The sequence below is a fragment of the Xenopus laevis genome, chromosome 7S (genome assembly GCF_017654675.1).
Source record: "Xenopus laevis strain J_2021 chromosome 7S, Xenopus_laevis_v10.1, whole genome shotgun sequence".
NCBI classification, from domain to species: domain Eukaryota; kingdom Metazoa; phylum Chordata; class Amphibia; order Anura; family Pipidae; genus Xenopus; species Xenopus laevis.
This window is the reverse complement of record NC_054384.1, coordinates 17713628-17738736: the sequence shown is the minus strand read 5'-3', so window position 1 is coordinate 17738736 and position 25109 is coordinate 17713628. Positions and strand designations below refer to the sequence as shown.

Genomic DNA, 25109 nt, shown 5'->3' with positions numbered 1-25109 from the left:
GGATGCACCGAATCCACTTTTTTGGATTCAGCCGAACCCCCGAACCCTTTGCGAAAGATTTGGCCGAATACCGAACCGAATCCGAACCCTAATTTGCATATGCAAATTAGGGGTGGGAAGGGGAAAACATTTTTTACTTCCTTGTTTTGTGACAAAAAGTCATGTGATTTCCCTCCCCACCTCTAATTTACATATGCAAATTAGGATTCGGTTCGGCTAGGCAGAAAGATTCGGCCGAATCCGAATCCTGCTGAAAAAGGCCGAATTCTTGCTGAATCCCAAACCGAATCCACGCTTTTCGTGATTATAATCACTTACCTGATACTCCGGGCCAGTGCTTATGCTAGCAGAAAACTGCACCAGACCGGAGACTTCTGTACGAGCATTTCACTTCTCACTTCTTATTAGTAAATGCTCATGCCCAACAGCTGAACCTTAGCAAAGTCTTTTTTATAAGGTGCTCCTACAGAAGTACTATGGGCTGGTACAGTTTTGTGGTAAAATGAGCACCAGCCCAGGGTCTCAGGAGATTATGGCACTGGCGGGTGCTGAACATTTTGGTTAATTTAGTAATTTTAGAAATTTTCATTGTCCTTTTACGATAATTTAGCATGCTTATTAAAACACGAAATCCCTATAAACTCTTAGCTTGCTAGTGGGCATCTCATGTGCCTCTTTATTCCCTACAGCTGCAGGTGTTAAAGCGTTATTGGCATGGGCCAACAGACAGTTATCTGCCTGAAGGGCCTAACCATCTGGCCAAATATTGATCAGACAAGTTTTGATGCATTTGCGGTGATGAATGCATTGGCTCATTGAGGTGGTTCTCATCCCAACAGCCTCTATCCCCATCACTGTGATCTCTTGGCCATACCTCAAGGTGGGTCTTTCTATGGCCATCTTAAGGGTCCAGTCTGCCATCTTCCTTTGCAAAACCCCATTCTTAATGCTCGGCTGCAATGCAGATGGAATGTGATAAATAACAGCGTTGGCCCCCGCATGCCAAAGCTGGCAGATACCCTAAGGCAAAGTAAATAAACAAATCTTTTCCAAACAAACACTCTGATTTCCCACGTCACAGCAATAATTTTTCTTTGTTCCTATGGAACGTATACATATACAATCAGCAGGCGGACATATAATTAAATAAACCAGGGCAAAGGCGAGTAGAATAAGCACATAAACACACACACTGAGTATGTTTAGGGTCTGCATCATTTACATCTTCTTACCCAATAATCTGTTTATAAAACTCCATTCAGTGTTTTAACTTTTAACATTTTAAACAAAGATGGAAAGATGGAGAACTGACAGGCATCGGGGGGGGATCTATGTAACTAGTTCCATATAGAGGGGCATTTTACATATATTTTGTTGCCTTTCATTGGCAGCTGGATCTCTTTAATGTGACTATTACTAATGGCAAGAATTTGGTTTTCTAGCAAGCCAATCAAAAGTTGATTTCATATGGGCTCATTGAACATAAGTAATAATGCGACAATGATTCAATATGGCCTATAGTGAATGTAAGGGTAATAGAGACCTATGAGCACATAAAGACACAACGACCTAGGTCAAAACCAATTATACAGGTTGTGGACCTCGGAGGTGATCTCTAATAGGTTCATGTCACTTTTGGCTACAACATACTTAGGGGCAGATTTATCAAGGGTCAAATAGTCAATTCAAGTTTAAAACTGTTAATCCCCCTATTAGAATGAAAATTTGAATGTGAGATTTATCACACTTCAACCATGCAAATTCAAATATTAGCCACCTAAAAGCTGCCACGTTCATGTACAAGTCAATGGCAGAGGTCCATTTGGAGATGTTAATAGCATTCCTGACATTCAAATTTTTTTTTTGGAAGAAAATCGAATCAAATATGAATCTAATAAGGTTCGAAATTTCGGGTCGGAAACATTCGGTCGAATATTTGTCATTCAAATTTTTTCTTAAATAACCTCCCAGTCGAAATGTGAGTATATTCGAATTTTAGAAAACTCACATGAATTCGAAATTCAACCTTTGATAAATGGGCCTCCAAAAGTTGACATAAGAACTTTTTATTTTGGGTGAATATCCTGGGCAGGGCTGCTGGGGGGCTTACAAGTGATTTTACAGCCCCTCCCCCCACACACAGGCATAGATGCTTGTTAATAAAGTCCTGTCCAATTGGGCAAGTCGTTGTTCAGTAACCCAATCAATGTGGGAAGGAAAACAATGTATTTGTAATCTCTCGAGTCTAATGTTTGGAAAGTTTCCAGCAAATCCTGGCCAAGTCCCAGAAACACTAAACATTATTCGCCTTGGCTGTCACAACAATGAGAAATAAAAATGAAAGTCTGTTTTTTCACTGCAATAAACTGATTTCTGTATCCACAGATTTTCCTTCTGCTGTTAACCTGGACATTTAAAGGGGTTTCTATACGAGAGGGGGGGGCAACACCAGCTGCTGCGGCTTGACAACTGCATATCTGCCTGTGGGAGATATGGTGGGGGAGCGCTGCGACCCCCAAGGTGCTATAAACTGAAGCTATAAACTTACGTTTCAGCTTGCTCTCCCTTTTCTCACACACACTGGTTATCCCCTGTAAAATCCTGTAAAATTCTGACTGCTGCCATTTGTTTAGGAGTAGGCAAAATGCTCACTCTCAAGTATATCAACTCATTATTCTTTAATTCAGAGGTTTTCATTCCCCTTTGTGCTCATTTAAAAGCACACAAAGATATGCACACACACGACTCAACAAACTTCTGACATTATATTCCCAAGTAGAGTCTTGCGCGGAACCAATTTCTAAGACCCGGACCCAAACCCTGCGACCCCAAACTGCATATTTACCCACTTTGATCCCTTACCCGACCCGCCTTATCCGCAAACCCGCAGACCAAACAGGAAGTCACGGTGTTGCAAACCGGAAGTGATGTCATCAAACGAGGGCAGGGACAGAAACACGTTTTGTAAAACTTTAAATAAGGAATAAGTAATATTACATAAGATAAGAAATTTAGATGAGACCCGCAATCCGACCCACGACCCGCATCTATACCTGCACCTGAAAATCCTCCCCTCATTCCGCAGGGTGCCTGCTTTTTTGCAGGTGACCCGTGGGTACCCGACCCGCTGCAGGACTCTATTCCCAAGGGAAGGTAATGTAGTTGCTCACCTTTAAATTAACTTTTAGGATGATATAGAGAGAGACATTCTGAGACAATTTGCAATTGTTTTTTATTATCTGAAGTATTTGAGTAATATAGCGTTTTATTCAGTTTGCAATTTCAGCAATCTGGTTGCTAGGGTCCAAACTATCCTAGCAAGCATGCAAACATTTGAATAAAAGACTGAAACAAGAATACAAGTGGGTATGAATAGAAAGATGAGTAAAAAAAAAAAAGAAATCAATAACAATACATGTAGCCTTTTAGAGCATTGTTTTTTATTTGAAAGCTGGAAGCAGTCAAAAGAAGGCAAATAATTAAAAACATATAAAAAAAAATTAAAAACGAAGGCCAAAGTTGATTAGAATTAGCCGTTCTATAACCTACTAAAAGTTAACTTAATGGTAAACCATCCCTTTAAATAAGGCCAAGAAAATAAAACTCATAATCCTCATGGCTGTAATGCCTAGCCTTGCTCCTTCGACACAGCTGGATATTATGGGACACAAAGGGGTTATTTATCAAATTCGGAATTTGTTTAATAATTTTATTTCAAAAAGTCAGAGCAAACTAGAATCCACGATTTGATATTTATTTATTTTTTTTAAAAAAAGCATGATTTAATCAGATTGGGGATATACTTGATTTTTTTCTGGCCTTTTCAGATATATGCCCGAAAAAGTTGGATTTTCGTACTACTTCCAGCGCAGTCCACAGAAACTTCCAAATATGACAGCGACCTTTCCCATTGACTTATATACAACCTTGGCAGGTCTGAGATGGAGGATTTTCTGATTCTTACTTTTTACAGCCTCGGGGTTTAATAAATCTTGACAAATATGAGTTTTTTTTCCACTAAAAATTCTGATTTTATAGTAAAAAAAAAACCTTGAATTTTTGAGTTTTTTACATTCTGACTTTAATAAATAACCCCCGTAATGTTAAGGCATATAGAACTTTTTAACAATGAAAGGCGGACACACAGGCAGTAAAAGCCGACTGCTACTGATACTTCCTAAAATAGTTAATTAGGCAGGAAATCCTGGATGGACTGGCCATGACGATTAGGCAAGAGAAGCTGACATGGCATTTACAAGGGCAGTCCTGGGATACTGGGATTAAATCACATTTACAACCAACCACTAATCTAACTATAGTACTGGGACCTAGGAAATAAATACAATGAGCTGTACATTGCCTATAAAATAATCAATGTACCCACTGCAATCTAGACATATTACTGCCGATCGCCACTATTTGTCAGACCTTTAAATTGAGCCAAAACACCAAAAAAAAAAAAAGACCAAAAAGTCAAATGCAAATAAACTATAAGAACACACCTTAAAAATTTATTTAAGTAAAATCTGGCTTAAAAAGGTGTTTATAGCCTTTTAAAGCCAGACAGCCAAAAAAAACAAAAGTTCTATGATATTTTGGGGTTTGTTCCGTTCATCAGGTGTGAAGGGCACGCTGCCCAAAACGTAATGTTTGCCTTTCTGCTGTTTTTGGCTTTCTGCTTTCCTTTTAAAAGGCAATAAAGACACATTCAGCATATCTTTGCCATAACATACATCTTTAGCTCTTAATAATTTCAGACTAATAGATGTCCAATACAAGGCTGCAATATCATTCAATTCATGATGTGGTTTCAAGGTGCTTTTGAATATTCCAAGAGCTCTGCCTTAACTTATGCTAAAAATATGTTGTGAAAAAATGAGATAGTGAAAAGAGATGCGGAAGTCCTCCCTGTTGCCTCCTGTGTAGATGGGACTTCCTAAGTATTCCGGAAGCATTGTTCTCCAGCAAAACATCCCAACAATGGTGCGTGTCATCTCTTCTCTCACCCTGACTGAGGTAAGCACATTTCTGATCAAGCGCCTGTCATCTCTTGTTAAAAATGTTCCAAAGGATCATGAAGTTAATGCAAATCCAAGCACTTTTGGATCTTGTGAGCTCCAGCTGTTTGTTTCTATGTGTCCCCTAGGTGATGGTGCTTTGTGGGAAAAAAATGAATGTCCCCCTAGGTGATAGCGGCCAATCATTTAGGTGTAAATATATAAGAAATAAACCTCAGAAGTTCAGAGAAAGAGGATGTGCCTATACTGTAGAATGAATATATGCAATTTGTTCTTTTCCTATTTGACTTCTATATAATACCCCCCCCCTCAATTATTTGCTGAATAAATTCTGTAGAAAAATCTGAATTCGATAATAACAAAGCAATTAACACCCCCCCCCCTGCCTGGCATCCGTTATCGGGACAGCGGTTCCAGAAAGCTCCCGATAATGGGGGAGGCCATCTCCGATAGGCTCTTTTTTATCCAAATTCTAATTTTTAAGTTGATTGATTGACTTTTCTCTGTAATAACAAAACAGTACCTTGTACTTGATCCCAATTAAGAAATAATTAATCGTTAGTTACATAGTTACATAGTTAAATCGGGTTGAAAAAAGACAAAGTCCATCAAGTCCAACCCCTCCAAATGAAAACCCAGCATCCATACACACACACCTCCCTACTTTTAATTAAATTCTATATACCCATATCTATACTAACTATAGAGTATAGTATCACAATAGCCTTGGATATTACGTCTGTCCAAGAAATCATCCAAGCCATTCTTAAAGGCATTAACTGAATCAGCATCACAACATCACCCGGCAGTGCATTCCACAACCTCACTGTCCTGACTGTGAAGAACAATGAAAGTTCTTTTCTTCTAGTCTAAAGGGGAGGCCTCTGGTACGGTGATCCACTTTATCAGTAAAAAGGTCCCCTGCTATTTGTCTATAATGTCCTCTAATGTACTTGTAAAGTGTAATCATGTCCCCTTGCAAGCGCCTTTTTTCCAGAGAAAACAACCCCAACCTTGACAGTCTACCATCATAATTTAAGTCTTCTGTCCCTCTAACCAATTTAGTTGCACTTAGTCTCTGCACTCTCTCCAGCTCATGTATATCCCTCTTAAGGACTGGAGTCCAAAACTGTACTGCATACTCCAGATGAGGCCTCACCAGGGACCTATAAAGAGACATAATTATGTTTTCATCCCTTGAGTTAATGCCCTTTTTTATACAAGACAGAACTTTATTTGCTTTAGTAGCCACAGAATGACACTGCCCAGAATTAGACAACTTGTTATTTACAAAGACCCCTAGATCTTTCTCATTTAAGGAAACTCCCAACACACTGCCATTTAGTGTATAACTTGCATTTATATTATTTTTGCCAAAGTGCATAACCTGCATTTATCAACATTGAACCTCATTTTCCAGTTTGCTGCCCAGTTTTCCAGTTTAGACAAATCACTGTGCAAAGTGGCAGCATCCTGCATGGAACCTATAGTTCTGCACAATTTAGTATCATCTGCAAAAATAGAAACAGTACTTTCAATGACCACTTCCAGGTCATTAATAAACAAGTTGAAAAGCAAGGGACCTAGTACAGAGCCCTTCGGTACTCCACTAACAACATTAATTGGAGGCAAAACAATCCTATTGGGTTCATGTAATGTTTAAATTATTTTTTTAGTAGACATAAAGAATGGTGATGCAAATGACGGAAAAACCCCTTATCTGGAAAACCCCAGATCCGTTATTGTGAAAACACGTTATCCAGAAAGCTCTCAATTATGGAAAGGCTGTCTCCATTATATGCAAATAATCCAGGTTTTTAAAGTTGATTCCCTTTTTCTCTGTAATAATTAAACAGTAATTTGTACTTGATCCAAACTAAAATGTAAGTAATCCTAATAGGAAGCAAAACCAGCCTATTGGGTTTATTTAATGTTTACATGATTTTCTAGTAGACTTACCTGGCCATACACTGTTTGACTACTTTGCTGAGCTGGCTGACTACTGTTATTTTGTATCAAAACGCAATTGTCCTCAGCCTGCGTCTTCCAAACCCCCACAATTCCCTGCACATGTGATTTCAATAAGGAAAGGAACATCACAGTGCAATGCATTGTGGGTTATGTATTTCCTGCATGTTGTCTATAAGCTGTGGAGAAGTTGTTACAATTTGTAACATCAGTGTTTAGTCCCTCCTTCCCTGCCAGGATTTCAAATGATGCAGAAAGAGTTAAACAGCATTTATTCATTTTTGAAGAAACAGTTAACTGTGATGGGTATATAAGGGGTTTCTGTGTTATGTGGGCCTCTTTATCAAATTTTGGTTTGGAAGCCGGAGTTCCCCTTTAAGTAACTCCCGTGCTGCTCTGTGTTGAGCATTACTATGCGCGTATCTCTTGTGAAGTGTTTACTAGGACACTACCCAGGGGAAAAGGCTGTTTTCCATCACAGTTCATATTCCCATTCTCCCATGGCCCTTTCAAGATAGCGCTGTTTCCAGCCACAGTTCTCTTCCTTTCCACTCTCTCTGTAAACCCTGTGTTGTACTTGGCCCTGTTTGTTCTTCATCCCACCAGATGGGAAATGTTTATTGTTCATCCAGCTATTTCTACAAGTGTCAGTGCTCTTCGGCTATCAACCTCTGTACATATGTTGTTACATTATAATACAACATTTACATGGTAAAAGGAAATAAACCATTCAAATAAAGAGTCATTATTGATCCCGATTTGTGTCTTGTGTAGAATTCATGTATCTAGACTCCCTACTGTAGATGATAGAACGTAAGAAATGACTACCAAGAAATATACACCCCTACTCGAGCATAAATATAACAGAGACATGGATTATGAAGTCCCTTTTGAAACATGACTCACACATGACAACGATCCAAACACCCCCACAGTTTCATTAAATCCAAGGATATGCGATCTTCATCTCTTCAGCCAACAGTTGACTATGAATAGAGAAATGAAATGTGTGGTCTACAGATGTCAAAATGTCTTGAAGTCTCAAGGGCAGTTTCCTACCTGCTAAAAACCCAGACCAAAAAATTATGACATTTTTTCACCTATCCCAACACTGCTCCCCAACAATTTCAACTACGCAAGTGCTCCAATTACATTCCTTAAAGGATAACTAAACCCTAAAAATGAATATGATTAAAAATACCGTATTTTACATAATGAACTTATTGTACAAGCCTGAAGTTTCAGCTTGTCAATAGCAGCAATGATCCAGGACTTCCAACTTGTCACAGGGGGTCACCATCTTGGAAAGTGTCTGTGACACTCACATGCTCAGTGGGCTCTGAGCAGCTGTTGAGAATCTTAGCTTAGGGGTCATCACTAATTATCCAGCAGAAAATGAGGTTGGTCGGTAATTTAAGATGATGCTACAGGGCTGATTATTAAATTCTGATGCTAATTGCACTGGTTTCTGTGCTGTCATGTAGTAATTATCTGTATTAATTACTAATCAGCCTTATATTGTGACATTTCTATTCTATGTGCTCAGTAAGTGACAGCAGCACAGAGCATGTGCAGTGAATCAGCACATACAAAGAGCAGGGCACTCAGGCCAATAGTTTATTTATCTTGGTGATACATAAAGACCCAACACATTTCAGTACCCATACATTGGGACCTTCGTCAGGGGCACATGTGAAAAAATTAATGCAGGCACCTTAAACACAAACATTAACCAAATGTAGTATATACCCTCTTGTCATTCAGGACTAGCGCCAAACTTCAGAATTCCATCTCCTCATCGTTCAGTTCCGGTGCACAGTTGTTCAGCAGAAAAGAAGATGGGGAGCTACTGGGGTTACAAAACGTGTGTTATCCAGATAACACAATTCGTAAGAATTAGGTCAAGCCATACACACAGCATTGCTGTGAAAACATTGAAAAAAGCCTAAACAAAGCACAGGAACTGGCTGTAAAGTGAAACTGGCTATAATTACACAGGATTAAAGTCCATAAGTGTGACCTGCTAGGCAAACAATCGTCTGTAAACATCACTTGATTCTGATTATTGATTATTGAGTGAAGCGTAGCTAATGTGGCCAGACTTTACCATTAGGGTAAGGGCACACAGGCAGATTTGGGGAGATCTCCTCTTCTTCGGGGCGACTAATCTCCCCAAACTGCCTCCCCTGCAGCTAAAATGTAAATAGCCGGTGGGACGGCATTTGGAGTGATTTGTTTTCGGAAGTTGCCCGAAGATTCCTCGTCAGGCATCCTGCCTTCGATTTACATTTTAGCAGACGGGAAGGCAGGGGAGGCAGTTCGGGGGGAGATTAATTGCCCCGAAGAAGTCGCCGGGCGACAAATAATCTCCCCGAATCTGCCTGTGTGCCCTGACCCTAAGGCACCTATAATAATAGTATCATATAAGGCTACAGAGACACCGCCCAGCTCTGATCTAATGTACTTGACTGCATTTAGGGGAAGTCTGCTCATCTTAAATTTGAAAGGAAAGAAGTCATCTGATTCTGCTTTACATGACAAGTAGGTTTTCATTTCACAGTGAATCGGATTTTAAGAAAGTCCTATGACATCATTCTTGTAATCGTCCCTTTTTTTGATTTCTCTTTTTTATTTTGAAATTGTGTAATTACTTGATTGTCTTATATCACGGCACAGATTTATATACGTGAACCTACTTGGTTCATTTCTTTGGAATTCACTGTTACATTTCAAGGCAGAAACATGGCCAAACAGTTGGGGGCATATCCTGAAAGCAGATGCAGCCAGAAATAAGACTGAAGAAATTAGGGGTAATTTGTTTAAGGTGCGTCATTGCCCAAACTGAGCACTACTGACTCATTTTGGAATTGGAATCTCAATCACACGGCAAAGGTGACAATGGAGCAGCTCAAAAACAAAAGCTGAATGTAGAACAATGGCCCATTAAAAGACCCGCTCTTAAGCCAACTAAAACTTGATACTGAGGTACATACCTCCCAACATTTGCAAAATGTAAAGAGGGATATTAAAAAAAAAAACATTTTTATATACATTTTTAGTGACTTGGAAACATAACATTTCAGTGGAGAATATTCTATTCAGTAAAGAGAGAGAATTAGTCAAGGGTCTGAATGAATTTGCAGGCCACTGTATACATTTCCACTAGTTAAAATCTGAACAAAGGGCTCCTTGCACTGGAATTTGGGTGCAGGTTGTTTATGTCTGCTTACTGACAAAAATAACAGGAAATGATCTAACTGGCAGCAAAGAAAAGAAAGGAGAAGGCAGCTGTTTCAGTATAACAAGTCAAATGAGACAGCTCCAAACGTACTTCCTTCACTGGATCCTACAAACCCTACAACTGAGCTGCTCTCGGCATCCTGTGAATATAAATACAAATGACGTTGGCTTCATAGTGTGGACCCTGACATGAGATTTGCTACACATCAACAATGGAGTCAAAGTGTACAAGCTTTTCCATGTTTTATTTTACTGAAACCTAGAAAACTGACTGGAAAATGAAAGACTGGTTTCCTTTGACTGGTTTTGTGACCCCCCCCCCATCCCAGAGCTGCTTCAGAAGGTGAAAAATGACACTTTACACTTCAATATTAGAAAAACTGTCACACATAGAAAATGGAAAGTCATTGGAAAAAGTTGTTATTTCTGGTGATCTATCTGAAACCAACTAGTTGTTTAAAGGTGAACCACCCTTTTAACTAAAGGTGACCATACACGTGCCGATAAAAGCTGCAACAGACCGAGTCGGCAGCTTATTGGCCCTTGAATGGGGCCCCCCGACGGGCTTCACCGATCGTGATCTGGCCGAAAGTCGGCCAGATCTCGATCGGATGGGACTAAAAATCCCGTCGGATCGCGGCTGCATCTGTTCATTGATGCGGTCCCGCGATCCGACCGCCCGTTAAGCCACCGTTAGGATCCGATCGTTGGGCCCTAGGGCCCATGATCGGATCAGCCCGATATTGCCCACCTCAAGGAGGAGCACTTGGAGGTACAAGAATTCTACTATTTTGGATTTCAAGACACTTTCATATTTGTTTAAAGTGAATGATAAGGCCTTCCTGAGTTCATGTTTCCTAAGGTCATCACCATCACATCCGCCCCACACAGTAAGCATTTGCTTGGATGTCTCAACCCAGCACATGCAATTTCTGGAGGTTTATTGGTTGACAAATTACAGACTATGAAGACAGTTTTCTCTTTAATTCAGTTTACCACAGGAATACACACTGGATGTGCATTTAAAATATAGTCAGCTAAACAAAGTACTTTACCATTGCTTTTGTAAGATTCCTAGGGTTAACTAGGCATTAGTAATTTGTATGTACCCCCACTACTAATGGAGATCTAATCATCATCCAGTGTTCAAGTCATGTGTTGCTAAACTGAAAGCAGGGCCAAGTAGATGCCACTGATAGCTGGCAGCTCTTCTTGAGGTCCAACAGCCTTCACAGCTTTGGGTGATATAATTTACCCATGACAGATAAGGAAAAAGAAGATGGTAGATATACAAATCTTTGAACAATTCAAAATGATAAACAGACAGACACCACTTCTCGATTCTCGATTTTTTCGAAGGAAGAATGACCACATTCTGCTTTATCATCTTCAATAGGTATTTTATTGTGTGGTTATCCATTAACAAGAAAGGGTGTGGCATGACAACCTAGGGGGCATGGCATAATGCCAATGGAGGCGTAGTTACGCAAACAGAGCTATAAATGGAATTATCCTTAGTAGCGACAATTCCACAGGTTTTCTCATAGCCTTTACAGAGAGATAACATAAAGCTTTGCCAGCATACATATTCCTCTTTAGTATGAACAGTTCTGCAGGAAGATATGTGGGGGTAGTGGCCCTTTAATTTTTAGATTCTAAATTTTAATGGTTATTGACTTTGTTTTTGCGCCCTCATTACTGGTACTCAAGGCCATCATCAGGGGGAAGTAGTCCAGTTAGGGGCCCAGTATCAGAGAGGTGCAAAGCCTAATTTGTTGGAGCAGGCAGTGCTTGGATGGAGTGGGGAGGGTATAGCCAGATCATGGGCAAGCTCTGGGCTTAATGGGATGTGGCTGGGTGTGCCAAGGTAGCCAATTAATAACTGGGTCTGCAAACTAAGTAAGTGCTATCATCCACTGGCCAAGTATACATATATAGAACTGTTTAATGAAGAAGCTGTTAGGGAATGTAGAACTCAACTCAATAAAGGTGAACCCATCATCATTTTAAAACATTTTATAAGTCTACTGTTTCTTTAAGCTGGTTTTATTGAATTCTTTGTGCGGCCAAGTGATTGACAGGGGCTTGTGCGCTGTATAAAGCTCCCCATAGACGCAAAGATTTTTTTTGCCAAACAATTGATTTTAGTGAAATCTGACCAATCCTTGGAAATTATCCATGTGGGATTCGAACGATCGTACGATTTTTCAGCCGACATCTGTCAGAAAATTGATCAGCCTGGTTAAAAAATCTTTTAAAAATCTTTACATCTATGGCCAGTTTTAGTCATACAAGCCCCCATTATGGAAAGCTTTGGCTTCTCCTTTGAACTGTTATGTGGGTGAATTTCTGGCAAGCTTCGTAAAACCAACTGCCGAGTTGTAGTTTATGGTTTCATAGCAATCAAGCAAACCTAAGCAATGAGATGAACCTGCAATTCAGTTTAATGGAAGCATGCCAGGACGCCTACCTAACACAGAAAAACAGAGTTTCTTCTTTCTAAGACTGCCAAAAAATGTTTCTATCCCCCGGGAATGAGCGTAGGCTCAGTCTGCTTGAATGTGTTCTACTGAAAGACAGTAGATAGAAATGAATGAATCAATTATTTGTATCCTGAGTATTGATAAGGGTGGGTCTCATAACATACATAATGTAATGGGTTAACTGTCTTTGTGGGGTGCAAGGGGGGGGTATGGTTAAACTATAACAGAGACCTTCAGATAAGGATGAAGTATAACAAATTGTCAATATAAGGAGCAAAAACCAGGACATGTACAGTAGTGTTTACGTTACTGCAAAAGGAACAGATATAACCCCTCAGTTGATCCTGCAAACTGCACACAGATGATAAAACCCAACTTTGCCTCTAGGTGAGCTGGCTATGGTACTGAAGTAAGAGCAGTACTAGTGCAGTTTTCTGCTCATAAGAGGGCCTTGGATTGCAGAGACAGAACCCGCAGGGCAGTGGGGGTTATTCTGAGCAGGTGACAGACCCTGGCTGAGGGTAGCAGGCTCCACTGAGTAGAATTGGTCCATCCGAAAAGGAAAATTAGCAGAAGTGGGCCCATTTTATCAAGGTCACTGATATTTTAATAACTTTAGATCATGGGTCAGCAACCTTTACTATCAAAAGAGCCATTTTGCCCCCTCTTCCACTAAAGAAAAATATTCTGGAGCCGCAAAACATAAAACAGATTATAAACTTTTAAAAGTTTTAACCTTTTTTTAATTTTAACTGTTACAGCAACAGAATACAACAAACAGAAGTGCCGTGTAGGCCTACTTTGAAATAAATTAAACACTGAATAGCCCTATTAAAGAAGAAGAAAACCCCCTGGGCGCAAAAATCATTTACCGGTACGGATCTACTGCGCATGCGCCGAATGTCACGAAATTGGAAAACTTCGTGACTTTTGGCGCATGCGCAGTAGATCCGTACAGGTAAATGCTCCTACTGCGCATGCGCCAAAAACGCCGGTCAAAGCAGGAAGAAGACCGCTTGGGAGAAGATGGTGCCTGTGAACTCCGTGGACAGGACCTGCGCAGAGGGGTGAGTAACAAGTTAGGGGCATTTGCCCGGCAGGACAGGTAGGCCAGGGGGGAGGAGGGAGGGGGGCAACACAGGGGAGGGTTTTTTGCGCCCAGGGAATTTCCTTCTCCTTTAAATGCTAGTGTTCTCATCTGTTTAATGTAAATTCTTTTTCTGAAGTTCAATGCTGATCTTCCCTCTATTGTCTTGAGTTTGTGACCGCAGTAAGGACCATGATGAATCATCTTGCTGCTGCTCTGTCTTGCCTGTCACTCCTGGGACATCGATACAGCCCTGCGAGCCAACCTGAGCTGCAAGACCGAGCCGCAGCAAGCAGGATGAAGAGCAGCATGAGGCTCCGGAGCCTCAGGTTGCCTACCCCTGCTTTAGATTGACCGCTCTGTCAGTCAGATAGCTTCTGCTACATCATTTCAGAATTAAAGCCAGGTGGGCAGACAGATACTGCTTTCAATGGCAATGACATTTACCAGTCCCACATGTTACCTGGATACTCAGGCGGGTTACTCGCGGACTACCTGCATGATAAGGAAATCTGAAGTTACTCCCCAAAACCAGACCACTTTGCCGGCATTTTGAGGGTTCTTGACCCCATGCAGGACTCTAGTATGGAGGTGCAAAGTTTGCTCCATGTATATAATTAATAATTAGACCAGCAAATGCCACCTGCTGATTTTATTACTTTTGCTTTTGGTTACTAGACCTGCAATTATACCATAGAGAGGTTATTGGATCTATAAGGAAATGCTAATGCAATGAGATGCCCTTTGGAAACCAAAATTTCTCCTGGAATCTGATCAGAATGAGAAAAGAGGTCAGTGCTGAATTTTTGACTATCAGTGCTGTTCTACACGTCTTATTGTTAAAAGTGTGAAAAAATGCCCCTCCACCCTCCTATCTTTGGGAGGAAAGAGCACTTCTCAGAGAGTAGGTGGGATTCAGGGCAGAGTATCTGAAAGGAAGTGTTTTCATTATAAGGAAGCTATAAAGAATCACAGCGGCACAGTCAGTGCACTGATTGTTACTTTGTAGTGGCAGCCAAAAATTTGCCGTGCCTCACATTTATGCCTGTCTTCCTTTTTACTCGGGATTGCCTGATATGTAGGAAACGGGGTGGTTATTGTCCAGCTGCAGCAGCCAGCATGTTGCCTGCTGGACACATGCACCGTTGCATTCATAGTCAAGCACAAACCAACGCTTCTAGCAGCGAATGATTTGGCCACATGAGAAGCAACTTGTGGACCCGTCGGACTCGTTTAGAGATTTCGTTTTTAATGGAAACACAAAAAAAAAATAAGGGAGACGAGAGCAGCTGGAAGGGCTACAAACTGGATTATGACACTGTAACCAGGAGAGATGCAGCAGCCACGTTTGTATATAGGACAGTAAAAGTGACGGACCACAGACACATAACAACTGGCTGGAGGATTATAGGGAGTGTCTGGCATGCTATGTATTCTACTGAACCTTCCTATACAGCAGGGACCCCCAACCTTTCTTAATGGTGAGCCACATTCAAATGTAAAAAGAGTTGCGGAGCAACAGAAGCATGAAAAAATCCCTGGGGTACCAAATAAGGGCTATCCGACAGCTACTATGTGGACTGTCAGCCTACATGAGGCTCTGTTTGATAGTACACCTGGTATTTATACAACCAACACTTGCTTCCAAGCCTGGAATTCAAAAATAAGCACCTGCTTTGGGGCCCCTGGGAGCAGCATCCAAGGGGTTGGTGAGCAACATGTTGCTCATGAGCTACTGGTTGGGGATCACTGCTATACATTGTACTTATTCACAGCTGGCTGATCAGAATGTGTTTGGTCTATAAATCCTTATGGCACTTCCAGCAGCCAATCGGGAATTAGCTTCATTCCGCCAGCTGCAGTGAAAAGCAAAAAATAGGATTGGTTTCCCAGGAGCACATTTTTTAGTTAGTAACAAGCTCGATGGTGGATGTGTGCTTCCACATACCAGGAAACATGCAGGCATGCCACTACCTATAAATATATATACACAGTTTAATAAACCCTCTTGGCTGGTTTTGCCTCCAATAAGGATTCATTATATCTTAGTTTGGATCAAGTACAAGCTACTGTTTTATTGCTACAGAGAAAAAGGAAATCATTTTTGAAAATTTGGATTTTTTGATAAAATGCAGTCTTTGGGAAATGGCCATTCCATAATTCTGAGCTTTCTGGATAATGAGTTTCCGGATAACGGATCCCATACCTGTATACAAATGCATCAATCCATACAGTATGTGCACATGGAACATGTTTTGTGCATGTTTCAGGCCTGCAACCATTTCTTTATCAATGACCCACAAGCAATGATATACATCAAAATGGAGACCCCCCCCATTCATTGATCCCATATAGTATAGAAAGTTCATTAGCATTAAATAACCCTAAATACATACAGTACAGATAACTGTACTGTATTACTGTACTTACAGTAGCACAGCGATTACCCTCAACTCATTAATCCCATACAACAAAATGTAAATATAGATAATATATATTTAATAGAATTATTGTGGAAGCGTTAGCGCCCCTCAATGCCCTGGACAGAGACACAACTTGTAGTTACACATAATATAGTTTATTATTCGCAGTGCTGCATTGATGTCAGATTTCCCCCCCCCCAAACCTGTATTGTCTCACTGACATTAGTATAACCAAATCCCACGCGCTAAGGCTTAGCGTTACAATTCATGTACCCATAATAGAACAAGTGGTACGGCCCGCACACCCCCAAGCACACACTTTTCATGACACATGCTTTATTATTAGAGTAACTGCACTTACAGTAGCACAGTGGCTGCACACCCCATCTATCATTCCCTTATCATAAAGGATTCATAAGAGATATCCTTATAAAATATGACTGGGGCACACTCGTGCCCCTCTTGCCATTCTCACACTGCATGGGGAATTATGAGAATGACTTTGCCTGCCTGATATGTGTTTATATGGTTTACTATTAAAATCAGGTACAATATAATACAATAAAATCAGTTACAATATAATACAATAAAATCAGTTACAATATAATACAATAAAATCAGTTACACTATAATACAATAAAATCAGTTACAATATAATACAATAAAATCAGTTACACTATAATACAATAAAATCAGTTACAATATAATACAACAAAATCAATTACACTATAATACAATAAAATCAGTTACAATATGCAGTGTTTGCATATTTGGAAACCTTGATTCCTGCTACACTACCTGCTACTGCCTCAGTTCCCACCAATATGCAATAACCCCCCCACCACTAATACAGACCCCACTGCCCTGCTGTCCCCACTGTTACTGGAGTTTCTGCTGTAGTTTATCCCCAATAGTAGTGCAGCACTACCTTAGGTGCTGCTGCACTATAAACCCCATTTATAATACTGTATATTTATATTTTACATGTTTATTTTACTCTTCCCAACTGTTGATCTGCAGGGCCCAGGGCACTTTTCCCTGCCTACAGTACATTCCAGCCCAAGATCAACCCATTTACATTTCTAATCCCATATGCACTGATAGACACCCCAACAAGCACACACCAATCACATACAGTGTTCTCCACTGGAACAGACCAATCAGCCACCCCCCAAAAAGCCACACACTTTCACAGTGTCTGTTTGACTTTTACTTCAATAGTGTATATATGCCATTTACTCCCATAATACATAGTAGGCTTATACAACAATCCATAATGTATATATCCCACTTACTCCCATAATGCATGGCAGGGTTGTACCACAATACAGGGTGGGTATAATATCCCCCATAATATCTGGCAGGGTTGTACCATTATATATATAACGAGAGAGAGAGAGAGAGAGAGAGAGAGAGAGAGAGAATACAGAATACATGGTGTCAGGGTGGGTATAATATCCCCATAATATCTGGCAGGGTTGTACCATTATATATATAGAGAGAGAGAGAAAAAGAGAGAAAGAGAGAGAGAGAGAGAGAGAGAGAATACAGAATACATGGTGCCAGGGTGGGTATAATATTCCCCATAATATTTGGCAGGGTTGTACCATTATATATATATAGCGAGAGAAAGAATACAGAATACATGGTGCCAGGGTGGGTATAATATCCCCATAATATCTGGCAGGGTTGTACCACTATAGAGGGAGCATACAGACTACATGGTGCCAGGGTGGGTATAATATCCCCCATAATATTTGGCAGGGCTGTACCATTATATACATATAGCGAGAGCGAGAATACAGAATACATGGTGTCAGGGTGGGTATAATATCCCCCATAATATCTGGCAGGGCTGTACCACTATATAGAGAATATACAGAATATATGGTGCCAGGGTGGGTATAATATCCCCATAATATCTGTTAGGGTTATACCACTATATATATAGAGAGAGAGAGAGAGAAAATACATGGTGCTAGTGTTGTTATAATTGCTCCCACAATGCATGGCAACAAAGCTGTAGCACAATACAAAGTGTATACATTGTGCCTGGTGGGTATAAATGCCCCCATAATGCATGGCAGGGTTGTACCACTATCCCCTGCTGGGTGGGTAGAAGTACTCACATAGTGCTTGGATGGGTTCCTCCTCTTCTGCACACCCTCCACACTCACATCCAGCACCCAGAAGGACAGCATCTTTCCCTTCGGATACACGGCCATACAGACTGACAGACAGCGGGCTGAAGGTACTCACTGGGGCATTACTGTCCAGCTCCCCCTCCCCAGCAGTTCCGTGTAAGCGCCGAGTAGTATAAAAGCGGGGAGGGAAGTCAGGCAGATCACTCCAATGAGAAGGGTCTAGGGCTGAGCTCCAGTGCCATGTGCTTGTGACTTGTTTCTCTGGCAGGCTGCCCTCTGCTGTCCTTGCGTGTCCACTTCTTCACATTAGGATACTGATACTCCTCCTCCTCTCACCCTGCCGGAGCCTGAGTGTTGCTCTGCTGCTGCCTGGGTTACACAGCTCTGTGATTCCCTGCTCAGGGGAGGACACGGTCCTTACATGGAGGAGGAGCCTGCTCAGGGCACAGATACATTCATTGCCGTGGATCCGGGGGAGGGGCGGGGACTAATGGCCGCCAAATTGAAATGATAATTCCCTCAGAGGCTGTCTGTATGTGGCCCACTAATAGTACAGAGTTGGCCTCCTGCCTTCAGCTTCTTTCTCTGGAAGGCTGGAGCCCAAAAGTAATACCACATGCCTGTTCTGCTCCTGCCTTTAGCTTGTTGCTTAGGGAGGCTGGAGCCCAAACTTAATGTCTCCCTTTTCACCTCACATTTGGGCTCCAGCCTTCCTAAGCAACAAGAACAGGACCAGCCCAGCGTAGTTATAATACATATATATAATGATTACATATAAGGCAGCCCTCCGGTTATGAAGTAATTTATATCTTTATTGAGGAGTTTAATTATAGAAAAAAGGGGCCTTTCTCTCAAGTTGGGCCAAAAGCTCTCTTTGTCCTTCTCTGAACCCAATCCAGGTCTTATTGATATAGACTTTTGGTCAGAAGGCGTCCCCAGTCCCTGAAAGCAGGCTTGGATTTGTGGAAAGGCCAGCAAGGTCTGGGCCTAAGGCGGCAGGATTTCAGGGGGCGGCATGCTTGCTAACCACACCCACATTGGTTCAGAAAAACCGGGGATGCGCCGTAGATCAATAGTTTTTGAAATTTGCTGAGCGCTTATCTCTATTGCTCCAGTCCCAATGAAAATTTGAGAAAATAAAAGGGAGGGACCTAGGGGCCCTTTGTAAATCCGGCCCTGCCTGAAAGTGTCACTTTTTTTCTCTGGGTTCACTTGGGAAGCAGGTCCGGATTTGTGGAAAGGCCAGCAAGGCCCGGGCCTAAGGCGGCAGGATTTTAGGGGGTGGCGTGTTGCCCAACCGCACCCACATTGGTTCAGAAAAACCGGGGATGCACAGTAGATCAATAGTTTTTGGAAATTTGCTGAGCGCTAATCCTCATTGCTCCAGTCCCAATGGAAATTTGAGCAAATAAAAGGGAGGGGCCCTTTGTAAATCCGGCCCTGCCTAAAAGTGTTGCTTTTTCTCTCTCGGTTCACTTGGGAAGCAGGTCTGGATTTGTGGAAAGGCCACCAAGGAACGGGTCTCGGGCGGCAGGCTTTTAGGTGGTGGCATGCCGCCCAACTAGGGTTGCCGGTATTTCCTCGGCCTAGTCGGTAAAATACCAGCTGGGGCCGGTATTACAATTTTACCATCAATGTAGTAGCTACGGTTGCCACCTGTCCGGTTTTGACCCGGACAGCCCGGTATTTTGAAGGACTGCACGGGTCAAAACTGCCCAGTTTTCCAAATAAGGTAAACCAGCAGGATTCCCCATGATGGACACGGCGATCGGCCAATCGTCACGTCATAGCCCCGTCCCTCTGAACCTTGCAAATGTCCACTTTAAGATGTTTTCCTTTTTTATGATATTTTTTTTTTTTTATTCACACTGCTTGACTAATGTTTGTTCACATATACTCACCTGAAAAGAAACATTATACTACTGGACACATTCACAATTTGGACACAATCATGAACCATGATGGGACTTTTTGCAACATTGTTGCCATTTTCATGATCCAAGAATTCTTTTCACTTATACATTGAATGGATTGGAACACAATTGGGACACTTGAGAAATAATTGGGCATTAATGGGCATTGTTGTTCCCGCCCAATACCTCCCATAATGGCTTCCCTACCAACAACACTCACTATGTAACACAGAACAATGCACTATTACACAGGCTTGATAAAGGGCCCTGTGAGGCCTGAAATGTTGCCACTTGTTGTCTGCATGATTTGAGCCAATAAAATCACCTGCTGAAAAGTACTTCACTTCAGTGTGCTACAGTATATTGGACTAGCCCCTTCCCCTGATGTCATGCCTCCTCCCCTCTATGTCACAGCCCCGCTCCCCGGCCTGGTATCCACCGGGTAGAAAGGTGGCAACCCTAGTAAGTAGCCAGTAAATGTGTAATCCCTATTGTTCTGCACCTGGCCCGCCTCAGATCCGCCAGCTCCGCTACTCACCTAATCCAAGAGCTGCAGTCCCTTCCTGGCAAAACTCTGTGACACCACCACTGAAATGTAATAACCCCGCCCCTGAAATATCATAATCTCGCCCCCAAAATGGAACAACCCTGCCCCTCTCTGGCCCACCCACCACGTCACCGATCGGTAGGGCCAGATCTAAAAGGTGGCAACCCTACGCCCAACCATATTGGTTCGGAAGCTCTGGGGCTGCTCAGGAGATACAATAATTTTTTAAATTTTCTGTGCTCCCGACCTGATGATGAAAATTTGTGGCATTCTGAAAATTAGGCATTTTTAAAATTGGTCCAGGGGAGCAATGGCATGGAAGGTATTCAAAATAGGTCAAAAACCACTGTATCCAAAAAGGATGTGAGGATCTCCAAAAATAAAGAAACAAATGTAAAAAGTAGAGAAATTTAATAGGACGTAACACCTAACGCGTTTCGTGCCTATTGGGGCACTTACTCAGCCTATGAGTAAGTGCCCCAAGTAAGTACATTTGTTTCTTTATTTTTCGAGATCCTCACATCCTTTTTGGATACAGTGGTTTTGGACTTTGCACCTTGGGACTGAGGTGAACTGTGAATGTATTCTCCTTCATTATTTCTATGATAATTTTGCATTTTTGATTTAATACTTATTTGTTGAGTGGTACCACAGACACTTGTTGTAATGTGGCAGTAGCACAAACCTAGCTTTTTTAATTCAAAATAGGTCACCAAGGTCCAAACAAAAAAAAGCCAATAAATAGTGACTTTCTATGGCATCTTACATCAGCCCCTCTGGCATTTGCCAGAATCTATAGGGCCTGGAGGTAAGACAGCAGGGGGGATGCATTCTGCCCTACATGTTACTGGACTACAATTCCCAGCATGCATTGATACTTGATTATATGGTGAGAAATACTGGGAGTTTTAGTCAGCAATAACCAGAGAAAATTCATTTTATGCAGATTTTATGTTTTCATTTAGTTCAGTGACTGGAGATGTTGAGCTCTTCGAATATACAGAAAAGAAAACTACAAGATAACCAAGCTCCCCTACAGAGAAATCCAATCAGAGTCAGACTTCAACCCAGGGGGGATCATTTCAATGTCTCGGTGGGGAACCCTATCTCAATATATGATCTTGCAGTTATTTGGGATCAGTGGGATTGGCTTCCAGTAAATCATTTTATTCTGGAACTTGCCTGACTATAACATAAAACAAGACCAAGAGCCAAGACAGAGAGATAAAGGTTAGTAAAAATGTAATCAAGCAAAGATTTAATTGTTAAAATTGTTTAAGTGAAAGACAGTTTTATGTACGTTCATATCTAAAAGCACTTAAAATATTAAAAAGTAACATCAGCCTAAATAAGAAGATACATTACAAAATTTCCTTCTTGGTATGTAAAAATCTATAGGTGATAAAGTAGCCCTTATTGTAAAATATACGGATATTAGAAGTCACCGAGGAGTTCCATGACCATATAAAAGCACGAGGCCGAAAGCCATTCACCGATAGATATAGAGGTGCCAGGTACAGTGCAGTGCCAAGATGCTCAATAAAATAACCTACAAAATGGCTGTACTTCTCCTTTAAATAAAAAAAAGTAATCGTGCTAGGGCATGAAACAGAAGTGCAGTCACTGGTATGCAAACATATGCCATATAACATGTGCGGAAAAGTACAATCACACCCAGTGCTCCAGGATATTAAACTCGCAACAGCTCCACCCAAGTTTTATATATATATATATATATATATATATATATATATATATATATATATATATATATATATATATATATATATATATGTGGCTCTTCACACACATTTTAGTGTAATAAAACTGCAGATTATTCACAGTTACCAGTTGTATGAAACGCGTTTTAAAACCTCCACATCCGGAAACCTTTCAAGCCTGTAGGAGAAGGTCGATCTGAGTGGCAAAAGGGCTGAACTTGGACAGAATGGTCTAATTCTCTAATGAAATCCTAATGACATTCAGCAAGCTTTTTATTTTTGCTGGTTCTCTAGGCTGTGCCCAGCAAAAAATACCATAAGGTAGAAGGGTTATAGGGAAGTGAATGATTAAAATAAACAGAATGGTTCACTTACCATTACTAGGCAAAATGCCAGGAACAGGATTATCCAAAAAGGTGGTTGTGTGCCAATAGGTGTTAAATTAAACCTGCTGTAGGATCAAATTATTGCTTGTGCCAATTCCAAAGTCTTGGAACTACTGCATGCCTTGAGTGGAATTGCCAACGTTCCTTTATCATGTTGCACCTATAGGTGCTCATACTTGCACCGGCTGAATTCTGCAAGGATGGCATTGTAAAGGTGGCCATACACAGGCTGATAAAAGCTGCTGACAGACTGAGTCTGCAATTTATTTGGCCCGTGTGTGGGGCCATCTGACGGGCTTCCTCGATCGATATCTGGCCGAGAGTCTGCCAGATGTCCATCAGGCAAGGGTAAAAATCCTGTTGGATGGTGGACCACATCTGTTCGTAGATGTGGTCCCATGATCCACCGCCCATATTGCTTGCATTATGATCCGATCGTTGGGAACTTGAAGGTGGACATATTGGGGAGAGATCCACAAGCAGATCTCCATGTGTATGGCCATCCTAACACACATCACTGCCAAGCAATATGCACTGGATTTTTTTTAAGCGAGCACAAGTTTTCTGGAAATGGGTAAAAAAGTAAAAAGATTCTAATTTTTTTTTTTACTTGTTTTTTACATTTAGGTTTTTGACGTCTTATCCAGAATGCTTAAGCCCTGAGGTTTTCCTGATAACGGATCTTTCCGTAATTTGGATCTTGATACCTTAAGTCTACTAGAAAATCAGTGAAGATTAAATAAACCCAATAGGCTGGTTTGGCTTCCAATAAGGAATACAGTAATTATATCTTAGTTGGGATCAAGTACAAGGTACTGTTTTATTTTTACCAAGAAAAAGGAAATCATTTTTAAAAATTTGGATAAAATGGAGTCTATGGGGGATGGCCATCCCATAATTTGGAATGTTCTGGATAATGGGGTTCTGGATAACGGATCCCATATCTGTAGTAGCACTGCAGATGGTGCCTATTGGGTGTAGCAGAGCAGATGTCTGCTTATAGGCAGGACGGCAAGTACCACTAGCAGACACTCCCTATTGGGCAATAATGTAAACATTAGATAAACCCAATAGGCTGGTTTTGCTTCCAATAAGGATTAATTATATATTAGTTGGGATTAAGATCCCATTTATTTTTGCTTTGAACTGCCTTTTCTTTTGTGTTTTAGGTACCAACCTGACTGCAGGAAAAAATAGCCCAGAGATCTGCATTTGTTGGTAGTCCTAATAATTAATGTTTTCGCTTTGGCTTCCTGTTTACAAGAATTTCATTAAATAAACCTCAATAAATAAGCAAAAGAAAAAAAAACAGTGATCAGACTGTAGGGCAAATACCTTATCAAGAAAAAAACCCGCCTGATTTTCTTTTAATGAGAATTGTAAATATTTGCTTAGAAATCAGCTTGTGAAGAAAAGTCAAGTGCCTGTTGAACCTGAAACTTTGTAGCAATTTCCAGTTGACAATAATTGATTCCCAGCTATTTTAGGAATTCCACAGATGCACATTTTAGCACCATCGGCACCCGCTCAAGCAACTCAATGCAATGGCCTCTCATGGCAACAGGAAACAACTGGCAGCAGGACTTCTGATAGATTGGGCCAATCACAGTCTTTCTTCAATTTGCCTTTGTATTTGTTTAATGGAAAAATTAAGTGGGGATGTACAACTGTTAAAGGGGTTGTTCACCTTTAACCAACTAGTTGTTTTCAGATAGATCACCAGAAATAACGACTCAATTAATCTCTATTTTCTATGTGTGACTGTTTTTCTAATATTGAAGTGTAAAGTGTCATTTTTCACCTTCTAAAGCAGCTCTGGGAGGGGGGATCGCCGACCCTGTAAACTGTTCTAAATTGATACATTAAGGGGCCCATTTACTTAGTTTGAGTGAAGGAAGAGAGGAAAAAAAGTTAGAATTTCAAATGTTTTTTTGGGCTACTTCGAGCATCGAATGGGCTACTTCGACTACGACCTTTGACTTTGAATGGACTATTCCACCATTCGATAGTCGAAGTACTGTCTCTTTAAAAAATTCTTCGACCCCCTAGTTCGCCACCTAAAACTTACCGAGGAAGGTCCCCATAGGCTTCCTAACAATTTTCTGATCGAAGGAATATCCTTCGATCGATGGATTAAAATCCTTTGAATCGTTCGATTCGAAGGATTTAATCGTTCGAT

At 41.1% G+C, this 25109-nt stretch overlaps 1 protein-coding gene and 1 long non-coding RNA gene across 11 annotated transcripts in view; one reads left to right on the top strand and one right to left on the bottom strand.

The window, feature by feature from the left end:
- sh3pxd2a.S (SH3 and PX domains 2A S homeolog) overlaps nt 1-19079 on the bottom strand; it is a 181405-nt gene extending 162326 nt beyond the window's left edge. For 6 of the 10 annotated variants that reach the window (XM_041570931.1, XM_041570934.1, XM_041570938.1 and 3 more), the window contains exon 1: nt 18349-19078. In XM_041570931.1, coding sequence (XP_041426865.1) covers nt 18349-18444 — 96 coding nt within the window. In that variant the 5' untranslated portion in view covers nt 18445-19078. Of the gene's footprint in view, nt 1-18348 lie in introns of all 10 variants that reach the window. The other 4 variants (XM_041570932.1, XM_041570936.1, XM_018227424.2 and 1 more) reach the window with 3 other exon arrangements.
- Nucleotides 18001-23598, top strand: LOC121396206. Its single transcript, XR_005962881.1, has 3 exons — nt 18001-18470; nt 21789-22053; nt 23558-23598. It is a non-coding gene; the product is annotated as an uncharacterized LOC121396206 (long non-coding RNA).
- Nucleotides 23599-25109: the final 1511 nt, after the last annotated feature.